At 46.6% G+C, this 14,069-nt stretch overlaps 3 protein-coding genes across 3 annotated transcripts in view; 1 reads left to right on the top strand and 2 right to left on the bottom strand.

Annotated features, from left to right (window-relative positions):
• The window catches only part of LOC115540459 (complement C3), a 32,896-nt gene extending 27,424 nt beyond the window's left edge, over positions 1 to 5,472 (bottom strand). The window contains exons 1-7 of the mRNA XM_030351758.1: positions 5,350 to 5,472; positions 5,045 to 5,074; positions 4,329 to 4,367; positions 3,587 to 3,776; positions 2,722 to 2,887; positions 2,295 to 2,365; positions 1,815 to 1,906 (exon numbers count right to left, since the gene is read on the bottom strand). Coding sequence (XP_030207618.1) covers positions 1,815 to 1,906; positions 2,295 to 2,365; positions 2,722 to 2,887; positions 3,587 to 3,776; positions 4,329 to 4,367; positions 5,045 to 5,074; positions 5,350 to 5,471 — 710 coding nt within the window. The 5' untranslated portion in view covers position 5,472. The remainder of the gene's footprint in view (positions 1 to 1,814; positions 1,907 to 2,294; positions 2,366 to 2,721; positions 2,888 to 3,586; positions 3,777 to 4,328; positions 4,368 to 5,044; positions 5,075 to 5,349) is intronic.
• Positions 5,473 to 6,941: 1,469 nt separating this feature from the next.
• yju2b (YJU2 splicing factor homolog B) lies at positions 6,942 to 11,383 on the bottom strand. The gene is made up of 10 exons (XM_030352041.1): positions 11,286 to 11,383; positions 10,823 to 10,870; positions 10,669 to 10,722; positions 10,484 to 10,566; positions 10,236 to 10,291; positions 10,083 to 10,143; positions 9,431 to 9,573; positions 8,790 to 8,962; positions 8,230 to 8,368; positions 6,942 to 7,874 (listed from the first exon to the last, which is right to left on the bottom strand). Exons 2-10 carry the CDS (start codon positions 10,823 to 10,825, stop codon positions 7,366 to 7,368), a joined length of 1,221 nt encoding a protein of 406 aa, XP_030207901.1. The 5' UTR covers positions 10,826 to 10,870; positions 11,286 to 11,383; the 3' UTR covers positions 6,942 to 7,365.
• Positions 11,378 to 12,768, top strand: LOC115540601 (transcription factor IIIA). The gene has a single exon (XM_030352043.1). It carries the CDS (start codon positions 11,443 to 11,445, stop codon positions 12,562 to 12,564), a length of 1,122 nt encoding a protein of 373 aa, XP_030207903.1. The 5' UTR covers positions 11,378 to 11,442; the 3' UTR covers positions 12,565 to 12,768.
• Positions 12,769 to 14,069: the final 1,301 nt, after the last annotated feature.

Genomic DNA, 14,069 nt, shown 5'->3' with positions numbered 1-14,069 from the left:
AATACAACATACTACAAAGTACACAGTCGCTACTACAATTTAAACAATTCTTTACAAGTACACAGTAGCTGCTACAATGTACTTCAATAGCTAATTAAATCTGGCTCCCGCTCATGTCAAAGCACAGTGACTGCCCTTCTAAGTGTATTTTACGACCTCCTCCTGTCGGGTGACTCTGGCTCACCTAACATTCTCATCCTCCTTGACCTTAGAGCGGTTTTTCATACCATCAACCACAATGTCTTAATCTCCCGTCTGTCTGCTAATGGTATTTCAGGTACAGCCCTTAATTGGTTCGAGTCCTACCTCACCAACAGAAAGCAGTTGGTCTTACTTGGTCCACATCAATCCCGCATGTCTCCTGTCACTTTTGGTGTCCCCCAGGGTTCTGTACTTGGGCCCCTCCTCTTCCTTATACATCCTTCCTATTGGCCAGATTATTCGCAGCCACAGCCTTAACTTCCAATGCTATGCAGATGACATCCAACTTTATTTTACCCCTCCCTCTCCCTCTGAACCTCCACCACATTCCCTCACTGACTGGCTTTCTGACTTAAAATGCTGGATACAAAACAATTTTCGCAAGCTCAGCATAGAAAAAACTAATAATTGGCCCTAAAAGCACTCTTAACATCGATCGTTCTTTTGACCACTCCACCTCCTGTTGTTAAAAACCCTGACAGACAACTTTACTCCACCCTTAGCTTCGATCCTCATATGAAATCACAAATCACTAAGACTGCCTTCTTTCACTGCTGTAACATTGCAGCCAGGCTCCTCACCCATTCCAAACGATCTGCCCACATAACCCCCATTCTCAATCAACTCCACTGGCTACCAGTTCTGTCCCGGATCAAATACAAAGTAGTGCTGCTCACCTTCAAAGTCCCCCACAGACTTGCTCTCCCCTATATTCGCGACGTCTTGACCCCTTAGACGCCTTCCCGCTCACTCAGATCCTCTGACCAGAATCTTTCAGATATCCCCCTCAACAGACTCCCCACCCTTGGTGGCAAGTCCTTTAGTGCCTTGGCCCCCAAACTGGAAGTCCCTCCCCACAACCTCTTTGTGACTGTCCTTCTCTTCCTTTCTTCAAAGCACATCTCAAAACCTCTCGGTTTAATGATCACTTCTCCTCCACACCCAACGCTCAATCTTTCCTCCTACTCTCCTTCAATTTATATTATTTTTATTGTATTGTATTGTTTTCGTAGGTTTGTGGTTGTATTTTCCTTTGCACTATATTAATTGCTATAAAAATGTGACTTATCATTGCTTATTATTATTATGTAAACAGTATTTAAATAGTACTCTTATGTTAATATTAAACAGTGTGAACAGTTCAAGTTCTATTCTCATTAACCCCCGCCTAGAGCAAGGGTTTTCATTGGTTACCAAGGAGAGAAAGGGTTTTCTTTGGTTACCAAGGAGAGAAAGGGTTTTCATTGGTTACCAAGGAGAGAAAGGGTTTTCTTTGGTTACCAAGGAGAGAAAGGGTTTTCATTGGTTACCAAGGAGAGAAAGGGTTTTCATTGGTTACCAAGGAGAGAAAGGGTTTTCATTGGTTACCAAGGAGAGAAAGGGTTTTCATTGGTTACCAAGGAGAGAAAGGGTTTTCATTGGTTACCAAGGAGAGAAAGGGTTTTCATTGGTTACCAAGGAGAGAAAGGGTTTTCATTGGTTACCAAGGAGAGAAAGGGTTTTCTTTGGTTACCAAGGAGAGAAAGGGTTTTCATTGGTTACCAAGGAGAGAAAGGGTTTTCATTGGTTACCAAGGAGAGGAAGGGTTTTCATTGGTTAACGCCGGCGCTTACTTGGCGTGGTCAGAGAGAACGAAGGACTCTGGGCGAACGCCGTCCTCAGCCTCGAACAACATTGTCTGCTTCACCACAACGCCTTCTGGATTCTACGCATACACACACAAGCAGACACACACACACACACGCACACACACACGCACACAAACATGCACTCACCCATACATGCAGACACACACATGCAAACACCCACACACACAGATGATACACATATAAATGATACATACAGTACATGATACATACATGTCTCACACAGACACACAGACAAAGACACACACACACACACAGACACACACACACAGACACACACACAAACACACACACACACACACACACATACTTTCACAAACACATATGTGGGCGCTTGCCTCTATCCACATACACACATGCAGAACAGTTCGAAGTCCGGTGTGCTTTTTGTGATCATCAGAGAGGTGGATGAATGGACGAATATGAGTGAATGGATGGTGGATGTACCTGAAACTCCACCATCAGAGTGCTGTTAGATGCCTTGAAGGACGAAGAAGATACATAGGCCCTCATCCGCACTGGGAGAGATAAGCACACACACACACACACACACACACACACACACACACACACACACACACACACACACACACACACACACACACACACACACACACACACACACACACACACACACACACACACACACACACACACGCACACACTCACACACACACATACAGCCATTGGGAGAGAGACACAGAGCCAAAAAAGTGAAAAAGCTTAAAGTACACAATAACTGTGAAAACATTAAAGATATAATTGTATGGAATCAATTATTATGGGACATACAATACACGGGATACAGTTGAACAGAATCGGTTAATAGAGGTGACCCACAGGAACATCAGAAGACAAAGGGTTGGGCTCTCACCGGTGTCCCCAGGGTTGTAGATGGGCTTGTCAGTCTGGACGAAGATGTACCCCTGCTGGAACGACACCATAATCACTTTCTCCAACAGATGGTACCCGTGGAAGTTCACCCCAAGGTACACATACCGGTTCCTGAGATCCTCTGGCTCCAGAAGGGCCGAGGGAAGCTGAGGGAGGAAGGGTTGATACCCATCAAGGACATCATTTTGACTTTCAAACAGAACATTGTACCCTTCAAAAGGAACACATTTTTCATTCTTTTTTTTTGAGATATACTTTTGCATTTTTATGATTTATTCTTGACAGATACAGTGAGAGATAGACAGGAAGGTTCGGGAGAGAGAGGGAAGGACATGCATCCGATAACAACGGGCAGGAAGGGAATCCGGGTCGCTGCCGTAAGGACGGAGCCTTTATGGTACACGCTCTACCCAGTGAACCACCGGGACGCCCCGCATGGAACATTTTGACCTTCACAGGGAACGTTTTGAACTTCACAGGGAACCTTTATTTACTTAGTTATAGAGAATCCTCAATTGATAAAGGACACCAGTTCTGTTTCACATTGTAGCAGAGTGATAATAATATCTAACAACTAACGTTAATGTTTACTTTCACCTTTAACATTTTTCCAGTAGTTATTGCTGTGCGTTAGTTGTAGTTTATTCATGCTTAAAATGGTCATGTTATGGCCTTGAACCTTCCGCAGTGACCCCCTCACTTCCTGTTTAGGATTAATAGAGAGCTTCATATAAGCAGAGAATATCTAATAGGAAGAAGGTAGACGGGCTGTGATCGTGGACCTAGAACGAAAGGGCTCTGATAGAAGGTCATCTTGTAGCCCAGGGGTAATCCCCTCTCCTAACCTGGATGCTTCTGAGGGTGTGGCCCTCTTGCTCAGAGTCCATTATGAACGTGTCATCGTAGAGCAGAATGGACTTGGTGTAGTCCCTAATGGAGATGGAGACTGTTGGCTGACCGCGCAGGCCGCCGGCTTCCAGGTAGATGTTCTCCGGGCTGTCTGCCCTCAGCAGGTTTGGAGCCACAACAATGAACCTGGAGCCATCGGGTACGAGAACAGTGGACTAGCTGAAGTTATGACCCATAGACTCTATAAGAGATATAGTTTGAGTGTAATATGTTATATGAAATGCCACAGCCATCCATCAGCTTTGAGCAAGTGAACCGCTCTGACAGAATATGCGGGCAATTCGATTTTTTCTCATATGAGCTGTATATGTCGGTTAATATATTTTTTATTTTTCAAAGAATTTGGCAAAGCGAAATATTTACCAGAAAAACCTATCCCCATAGTGGATGTCCATTCCTCCTTTCATGTCCTCTAGATTCTAAAGCGTGAACGAGTTAAACATGCACTACGTACGTTTTTCTGAATATCACTCTCTAGTGGCATGAGTTGTAGCTACAATTAAATTCAGATAACCACTATTAATATGCATAAATTCCCTGCATGGATTGATTCTTGGCTGGGCAAGTGTTATTCCTGAGAAACGTTATTTTTCAGATTATTTCTTTATGTCGTAAATAGTTGCAGTAGAAAAGTTACATGGTGCAGGGGTAAATAGAGAGACGCGGGCGGCACAGTACCATGGCTCATTACTGATCGGATCCCTTGGGTTTCCATAGCTGAAAACAAATAAAATAAAGGGGGAAATAATATAAACGGGTAAGAATATAGACATAATCAAGGCACTTATCTTTCCACATTAAAGTTGCAATGTGTAAGATTAAGCCCCTACCATGTAGTCGGCGGGAGAATTTTAGAATTTGAATAACTTAATAACTGTTCTATTACTGGATGTGTCAAGTCAAGTCAATTTTAATTGATTAGGCCTTAATCACAACAACTGTGTGACGTGCACTAGTGTAGCTTGTCTAGCTGACTGAGGGGGAGGGAGGGGTTTAGGAGTGCCAATAAGAGAGGTACGGGCCGGTCAGCATTTTTATTGTTGAATATATCTATTATAGGATGCAATTATTAAAATATTGAAATCACTATCAATCAGGATTGATTACGTATACGTTTCAGGTTACATGTTGTTTTAAGCTACAAGATAGTTTAACCTTTACACATTGCAACGTTAAATAAATAAGTAAATTAATCATTATCAACTGAACAAATAATGTATCCAAAATAATCGGAACAAAAAAGTAGGACTCAATCATTTACAGCCACCGCTTTTTACTTAACCGTAGTCTGATGACCGCTGCATGCTGTGTTGACATATTTTGTGTATTGAATTCTTTCAGAGTTGTGAGAATGGTTTTTTTATTAAATTGGGAAAAAAAATGAATTGTCTTACTAGTCCAATGAGTCCAGGTTTGGTGACAATCTAAAGGGCAGATACAGACATCACTTATGAGATTGAAGACTAAGTAGCATTATGAAGACTCATTAACATTATGGTGAGCTAGTGACATTATCACTCATAATGTTACTGAGTCATAATGTTGACTCAGTAACATTATGAAGACTTGGTAACATTATGAAGATGAATAAGTCTTCATAATAATAAATCCATCAATTAATGAATAAACAAATACACAGGTAAATAATAAATAATAAATTAAACTAAGAATCAGTTAGTGACTAGAGGGCCTTGCTCACCTGCGACGGTGTGGGACCTGTCCCCCAGACGTGCAGAGGAGCAGGAGGAAAGAAACCAGTGGCAGAGCCCAGCAACCCATTGTCCCACTCTGCCCTACTGTGAGGTTCTGGAGGGAGAGCATGGAGCTGTGGAGCTACAGCCATTCACCCCCCCCCCCCCCCCCCCCCCCCCCACAACCACCTATCTCCACCCCCAGGAGGCCCGTGGACTGGACGGTTCCCTAGTGGGGCACTTTACATGATGGTCTTGCAACTTTAAAAAATGTCCTCAGTGAAAGGTAAACACATGCAAAACGATTTGTAACTTTACCGGGCTGTTGTTGCTGTGGCTGTTGCTCTTAACACACAAACACACAGGACCACAAACACACTTACCAATACCCACAGCCACTCAGACACACACAATGCAGCATTTTTTCAGGGTCACTGCCAGCAGCCAACGAGAGAGACTGAGAGGGTGAGAGACCTAACTGAATGGATGACCTGTTGTGACCTGAACATTCTGATTACCCCCACCATGTACCGACCTGATTTGGTTGAGAACCCTTCTTGTGACGACCTCTGGGTACTGGGCCAACTGACTGATTACGGCTTGTGGACACTGAGGAGTTGACCTACCCTGCTACAACCTGAAGAATTTACCTCTTAAACATTGCAGTTATATTAGTTGTAGAGTAGTGAGGTACTCCTTGATTTAAATCCAATAGTCACATTTTAAATAAATTAACCTGACATAAAACAGACATAATCAAGGTGTACTTATGAGAAGAAATCGTCTGGTGGCAACTATCCTGGCTTGAGGTAGTTCACGTGTAGCCAGCTACGTATAAGCAAAGAGAATAGACGCCTTTAGCCCATATGTGTTATCATTAAGATGCGACATGGAGGAGCATAATCACTTCTACTCTGTCTATAAGCAAACATTACATACACATGTTGTCATAAAAACAATTGACAATACCACTGTATGTGATTGGGGAATACATTAAAAGAGTGGGCAGTGCTTGGTTTGACTGTAGCATTAACAAGTTAACCTTAACATAAGTCAGTATTAGTAAAGGAGAAAGAGAGACGGCAGGGGGCTCCTTACTTCTTTGGGGCTGTCCTAAAGCCCTCCCTGTCTCTTCCTCTCAGGATGGCGTGAGACAGATATAGAGGCTTAAAGCTTTTAGGGGTCATCTTAGTAGCCAGGGTTCATCTCAGGGGTGGCAGAAGATGTAAATGATTGACACGTGAATGTCTCTCTGAATGTAGGCCTTCAGTGACTGATTCCCCCCCACACTCATTACCTTTATGTGGGCAAAATAATGCCTTCTTGATAATGCCTTTCAAATATAGAGGGGTTCATAGTTTAAGGGATCCACTTGGAGTAGTATCAGGGTAATAAACAAGGTTCTTCTAGGAGGGCTGTCAGGTGTAATGAGTGCCATATGGACGTCCCTCTGAATGTGGTCCTTCGTTGACTCTTTTTTTTCCCCACACTGATTCAGTCATGTAGGTAAGATAATGCTTATCAGCCCTTTATATCTCTGTCAATTTCTTAGTGTTCTGTTTTGTTCATTCTTTCACATGCAATATCAAACAAGACAGCATGCAGTGACAAACTATTACACTTTATTTAATACATTAGCTTGAAATTATCAACATAATGTTCATTGAATAAATGACCCAATCGTGAATCATATTCGGCCCACAGATATGACACATAGCAGCTAAGAGATATACAGGCGTAATGTGTTGGCGTGTCAAAACATGGCAGTTTGTCATAGTACTCATAAGTAAACCGTCTCAATCGACATGTATTCCTTTCCCCCCAGTCATTCAAACCCGACCGTACACCCCCTCGCTCTCACCAGGGGGCGCTCCAACCAACGGACACCTCATCACCAGCAGCGTCTCAATGAGGGAGTTTCATGTCCCTAATATTCACCGAGTCCAGTATAGTCAATACTCGTCCTATTGGCAGAGAGAGAGACGAGGCAGAGAGAGCGAGAGAGTAGCCAGCTCGGAGGTCGACTACACTGACTCCGAGCTGGAGTCGGAGTCGCTGTAGTCAGCCACCAGGGAGGCAAGGCCCCCTGTGGATTTCCCACAATCCCCCTCTCTCTCTCTTGCTTGTCCCCGCTCCACGCTGCTCTCCGGCGCCCCCTCAGAATCCGTGTTTTGTTCTACTGCCACTTCCTGTCGTGACTCTGAGCTAGGCTCCTCCTCCTCCTCTTCCTGCTGTGGCTCCGCCCTGATCCTGATGTTGGCGGGGCCGGGGTCTGATTTCCTGCGGGTGGTGGCGGTGCAGGGTGGGGTCAAGCTACTTGGGCCGGCGGTGCGGCGGCGTATGAGGGGTCCGGCGCCGGGGGAGATGGCGGGGGAGGGGCCGAGGGCTTTGGCCACGGCTGCCCCCTTCCCCTGCAGGCTCAGCTTGTGGAGAAACGCCCCCGGGCCCCTGCTACCGGACGAGGCCCCAGGGGGGCTGAACCAGGAGCGCGTGGTGATCTCCTTCCTCTTGCTGTGCTGCCGGGCGTCGTACGCTGTGAGGGGGAGGAGAGATGGGGGAAGGGGATTCAATTAAACTTGACACACTGGAACCATGATAGGAGAAATGGTAGGGGGCCCGGTAGGTGTGTGTATGCGTGTCTCTCTCTCACAGTCGGGGGACTGGTAGGTGTGTGTACGTGTGCGTCTCTCTCACAGTCGGGGGCCTGGTAGGTGTGTGTATATATGTGCGTGTGTGTGTCTCTCTCTCTCTCACAGTCGGGGGCCTGGTAGGTGTGTGTATGTGTGCGTCTCTCTCACAGTCGGGGGCCTGGTAGGTGTGTGTATGTGTGTGTCTCTCTCTCACAGTCGGGGGCCTGGTAGGTGTGTGTATGTGTGTGTCCCTCTCACAGTCGGGGGCCTGGTAGGTGAGCAGCGAGGCCAGCTTCTTGTCCTCCTCCTTCTCGGCCAGCAGAGGGATGGAGAGGTTGGTCCTCTTCCTCACCGCGTTGTCCTTCTCCTCCTGGTCGGCCCGCACCTTCTTCTCCGTCTGAGAGGCAGAGACTTCGCTAAAGATCTCCTCCCGACAGCGACCAATGGGGCCTCTCCGAACCCCTCGAAACTCAAGCCCTTATCTGAACCCCCCCCCGCTTGCTGAAACCCCTTGCAACTATGGCCGCAGTGGACTAGAGAGAGCTCCCCCATGGAGAACTAAATCCTGGGGAGGACCCCAGACCATTGAGTCAATATTATGACAACACTTTTTGATTTGGCAAATAGCTAAATGACGGTTGGGATGTTGTGACAGCGACAACCCTACTCTCTAATTTACAGGAAACAAGGTTTAACGACGCCGCTTTCGGTTTCTGCTGTCGGGGCCCAGGCTTTCTGTGCCTCCTCCCGCAGAAGTCTTGCTATGACCCTGTAGGCCTGCTGGCTGAAGGCTGTAATGAACCATGAGCGTGTAGTACCCTGAAGCTCCTGCGGAGGGTGCTGTTGAGCTGGAAGTCGTCCTTCCAGCTCTCCTGCTGGTCCTGGATCTCAGCCAGCGAGGGGAGGGCCTTCCTCAGCTTCTCCTGGTCCTTGCCCCCGTGGTCCAGCTTGTACATGGGGTCCGTCTCTAGCTTCTCCTTCTCCGCCCGCTCTAGACAAGAGACACAGGGAGAGAGAGGCATTGTGTTTAGAACCAAACACAAAGGCCGTTCAGAGTGCTGTTCATAAGCAGGCATGTCTTTATAAATACTTTAACAGAACAAACATGTAAAATGAATGGGAGGGAGAGAATATATATATTTAGTATATGCTACACGTGAACCATATTGGGCAGTATCCCATGATTGAGATGTCAATCATACTGTTTTCATCGTAAAATGTCCCTCTTTGCAACACTAATAAAAACAAATAAATCCTGGCAAATTTTTTATCTTGATTATTTTTGGAGGGTTCACAAGTAGTATATATATACTAAAACAATTATTTACCTCAGGCTCTGTGAATAGTGGGGAATAGCCCTCATATATATATATATATATATATATATATATAAAGATGATCAAATCCATGGAGCCCAGAACAAATGCGCCGGGTCCACCAGAGCAGGGCTGATCCTCACCTGTGGTGAGGATCTGTTCGTTGTCCGCCATGTCCCAGCGCTCCTCCTTCCGGGCCGCACCACACACGATGACGTAGTCGCAGGTGGCCGGGTCCGTCTGCATCTCGATGTAGTTGACACACAGGTGGCACTTCATCTTGAACCTTGGGGACGACACAGGGGGAACCTAAGATGAAACACCTGACTCCCACGGCTTGTTTCACCAACACTCAAGTTCACCAACTACCATTCAGTCATTCAGCGCACGCTTTAATCCAGAGACTTGGAGCGAGCGAGGAATGCAGAAACAGGTCATTAAGGAGCAATTAAGGGTGAGACAGCACAGGGCCAGGTCATTAGTGAGCAGGGATGAGGTGAGACTGTACAGAGCCAGGTCATTAGTGAGACAGTTAAGGGCTGAACATGGACACCATATCCTCCCCTGGTCCCTAATAAAGCATGACTTTATAACTAATAATACAATATACGTAAATATTATCCATCTTTGAGACAGATTTGATCTTCAGAGATAGTGACTGTTGGCCAATATTTCTGTTAAGATGATTTCTGTTAAGACCACCTTGTCGAGAGCAATTTGCCCAAGAATAGCCTGAGGATCAAACCAGCCCCCCCTGGGGATGCCTGTGGGCCCGCGGCTGCGCCGTATGTTTACCTGTAGATGGGTGTGGTGTAGTAGTTCCCCACTTTCTTCTTCTCTGCGTTATAGCGCACACCTTTAAGAACAGAGGACAGGCACAGTTCAAACACAACGGCATCCATGGTAACCTCTGATCCAGTCAGAACTACACATCATCCCGAGACTCACCCATGCCGATGTGATTCTTACAGCCATCGCACCAGATGTTGTAGGGCATCTCAAACCTACCGAGTCACACACATACACACACACATACTTTAGGCACAGACTCTGACTGGAGCACAGGCACTGTGTTGTATGAATCACATAACACGTATATATAAAACAGAAAGCATGTATAAAAAGCGTTTAACAGAGGCACTGGTTTTATTGCTTAGCTCCAACCCGCAACTTTGTGTTTCTCTATGTAAACCAACCTGATGATGAGGATTCCTTGGGACAGCTTGCGGGCGCGCTCCCTAAGGGCATGTGTGCCATGGTAGCCATTGAGGGAGCCATGCTGGGAAATTTGAAAAGATGCCGACCCAAACAGGGATTAACCAAACTATGTCAGTTAAAAAGTATCCCAAAATTGTCATTAGAATGTGGTAAAAATACACACCTTAACCGGATCAAAGTCTGGCGGATAGTACTTATTTGTTCCTTTACGTTCACCCTTTAAGAAGAAACAACAGCGGGTAAACAATACAATCTCTTGATCACATTGTTTATGAGTACTATTCCGTACCACAGATTCTGATGAACAGCAGACTCACCATAGTTGGTCTGGTCGACCACTCTAGATATCAATTGTTCTGCTTCTCCTGAAAAACAAAGATATTACCCACTAGGCTTCTTGCTTGTGGACATGTTACTTTATATGGGTGACCCCCTGTTAGCTCTATATTTATATAATATATGACAGTATTATGTAGAGCTAGGTTTTCCTAAGGTTTTTGTGGTCGTGCTCTATGGTTGACCCCCTGTGAGCCCTTGCTCTATATAGCTCTATGTAGAGCTATGTGTTCCTCAGCTTCTTGTGAACGTGCTCTACGGCTGACCTCCGGTTAGCACCAGCTAACGACAGATAGTAAACATTGGTAGATTCATACCCCACAACCACGTCCGTCTCTCTTGCAAGTCCATATACAATCAAATACAACACGAGTTTTACATCCACAAAAAAGAAACGCACAGTAAATTAAAGATCAAACTGTATAATAACTGTATAATACTTACAAGTATGTCTTCTTGCTTCTCGGAGATGATATCGGTGCTGCGTGCGCATTGCCTGATGGGTGAAAATGGAACGTCACGTCCGTTCTAGGGAACGGATGTGCCACTTCAAAAACAAAACGTGTGCGGGTGACAGATTGTAACAAAACCCGTGAATAACATGGACACTAAACGAATATCAGAGAGACGATACATTTGTTCGTATCCCGACTGCGACGCAAGGTACAACAAACAATGGAAACTCGATGCCCATCTCTGCAAACACACGGGAATCAAACCCTTCGCCTGTGAGCAGAGCGGCTGTGGTAAGGCGTTCCCTAGCCCTTACCACCTCACCCGACACCAGTTGACCCACAGCGGGATGAAGCCTTTTCCGTGCACCGCCGCCGGCTGTACAGACACATTCACCACCAACACCAACATGTTGCGACACTTTCAGCGCCAACACGCCACGGATCAGAAGAAATACGGCTGCGAAGTGGCGGGTTGCGGGCTGGTTTTCAAGAAGAACAAGCAGCTGAATCTGCACATGTGCGAGCAGCACACTCTGCTGCCTCCCTACCAGTGCTCCTTCGAGGGCTGTCAGATGCGCTTCCCCTGCCCAAGTAAACAGAGACGCCATGAAAAGGTACACAACGGGTATCCCTGTCGTGAAGAGGCGTGCGTGTTCACGGGGAAGACCTGGACGGAGCTTCTGAAGCACCGAAGGGAGGCGCACCAGCCGGTTTACCCGTGTGACCAGTGCGACAAGGTGTTCAGAAAATCGTGGATGCTGCACCAGCACCAGGCTGTGCACGCCGACATGCGAGTTGTGCTGAAGTGTCCCCGGGCGGGCTGCCAGAGGTCCTTCACCACAGAGTTCAACTTGATGAGCCACATCAAGTCCTTCCACGACGAGTTACGGCCCTTCGCCTGCACCCACGAAGGCTGTGGCAAGACGTTCGCCATGAAGGGCAGTTTGACCCGCCACAGTGTTGCTCACGATCCAGAGAGGCGCAAGATCCCGAAGATCCGGAAGCCCCGACCCTCCAGGTCTCTCGCCTCCCGACTGAGCGGCGTTAATCCGTTCAAGAGCGCCAGAAAGACGAAGGAACTGAAGGACAACACAGCGTCCGGTCCACGCCATATTCAAGGAGAACAGCAACAGTCCCAGGGGCAAATCAAATTGTTCCCTCTTCTACAGGACACGACGCTGTTGAACCATTCTACTACTGCTGTAGGCCTACACGTTGACCCCACGCTTCACAACTTTACACACACCACCATAGAACTGGGACAATGAAGTGGGAGTTTAATGAATGTTATTTTTCGAGCACAACTTTTATTGACATGGTTTTTGTTGTCGTGATTAAGTACATAAGTCACGTGCCGTTATGTGTTAATTTGCTCTGCAGATGTCTGTTGAATGTTGTGTAAAAAAAAGAGTTTACAAATTGGTCAAATAAGAGGTTGACGAAAAAATAAAAGTCCCTTAATGTTTCAACAATGATGCGTCTTGAGTACTGTAAACAAATACAATGAAGGACAACAGGAAATGCAAAGTTGACCTTAATGTTAAACGCACATGTTTCTCATACAATAGCTGTGTGTTTAAAAAAAAAGAGGTACACATTTCTCAAAACACCTGCCCAAAAACCATTGACACGTACGTCACCTGGCCAGCAACCTCACTACACCCTGGTGAACACCCCATGAGGTTCAAACCAATTGGTGTCTTATATTGAAAGGGGCAATCGGCAGAGGTATAATGTCGTTCATTCGGGAGTGGTAGTTTGTCACTCCCTGCAGAGCCTCCGTTATTGTTTGAGATCAGCAACATTTCCATCCTCTCACATGTGCCCCCCCACCCCCCTACTCCATCACCAGCTAGAGAGGAGGAGGCCGCTAAGTGGCTCCCGCTGAAGGATTTAGGAGGAAGGGCAGGTGGAGGCGATGCTCCCCGGGTCTGACGGGAAGCAGCGGGATCTTCAGTTATACTGCCTAGAAATAAGAACATTTTTCGACGCAAGCTTGGGATTCCGAGGTTAAATCCCCACAGAAGGCTTCCCGGTAACGGCTCCTTACATTCCTGCCCGGATCGGGCCAGACAAACCCTATAAGGACCGGCCGCCTGACCATCTCATCCAGGAATGCGGTACACAACATCCAATTAGCAGACACAGAGTTGGGTCGCGTCACTAATTCCTAGCATGCCGTTGGAATCGATACGATATGTATCGAACCTTGTTCCAGACTTGATACCGTATTTAGCTTTGACCTTGTCTTTCAGGGCGATATCTACTACTTAAAGTAGACATATTATGGTGTTTTCCCAACAAGTAAACATAGTATTTGAGTTACAGAAAACATGTTTTTGAAGCTGAAAACCGCTATTCCCTTCTGTTTCAGTCCCTTCAGGAAGCGCTGTTTCTGGTGTCTGTAGCTTTAATGTAAATGAGCTGCTGCCTATTGACCAATGAGCTGTCAAACTGAACCACAGCATGAAGGAGAAGGGATTGTTGCCGTTTGCGGACTCCTGGAGCTCTATATCTATATACTGCCGGACTGCAGTCCGGCGAGGGTAGCTCGGCGGCAGTCCGGCAGCTCAGCTCCGGGAGTACAATCCCTCCATGTCTCCTCCTCCAGACTGCCGCGGCGGCAATCCAGCAACTCTGACGGGGGGAGCTCGGCGGCAGTCCGACAGAGAAAGGGATTGTGCTCCCTGAGCTGAGCTGCCGGGCTGAAGCCGAGTTCCCCCCGCCGGAGCTGCTCGTCCGCTGGTCCACAAAATCTTAGCTATGCTCTGAT

This window comes from Gadus morhua, chromosome 3 (assembly GCF_902167405.1).
Source record: "Gadus morhua chromosome 3, gadMor3.0, whole genome shotgun sequence".
Classification (NCBI taxonomy): domain Eukaryota; kingdom Metazoa; phylum Chordata; class Actinopteri; order Gadiformes; family Gadidae; genus Gadus; species Gadus morhua.
Note: the sequence above shows the minus strand (reverse complement) of the source record. Positions and strands in the feature narration are given on the sequence as shown.

What these genes read in the sequence shown, in the direction of transcription:
- yju2b (XM_030352041.1), bottom strand. An exon ending in CCCTCCGCAGGAGCTTCAGG is followed by an intron (nt 8,369 to 8,789) that starts GTACTACACGCT and finishes TCTGCCTCTCAG; the next exon opens with ACGGAGAAGAAGGTGCGGGC. An exon ending in CACCTACCAGGCCCCCGACT is followed by an intron (nt 7,875 to 8,229) that starts GTGAGAGGGACA and finishes TCCCCCTCACAG; the next exon opens with CGTACGACGCCCGGCAGCAC.
- LOC115540601 (XM_030352043.1), top strand. Translation starts at nt 11,443, where the DNA reads ATGGACACTAAACGAATATCAGAGAGACGATACATTTGTTCGTATCCC.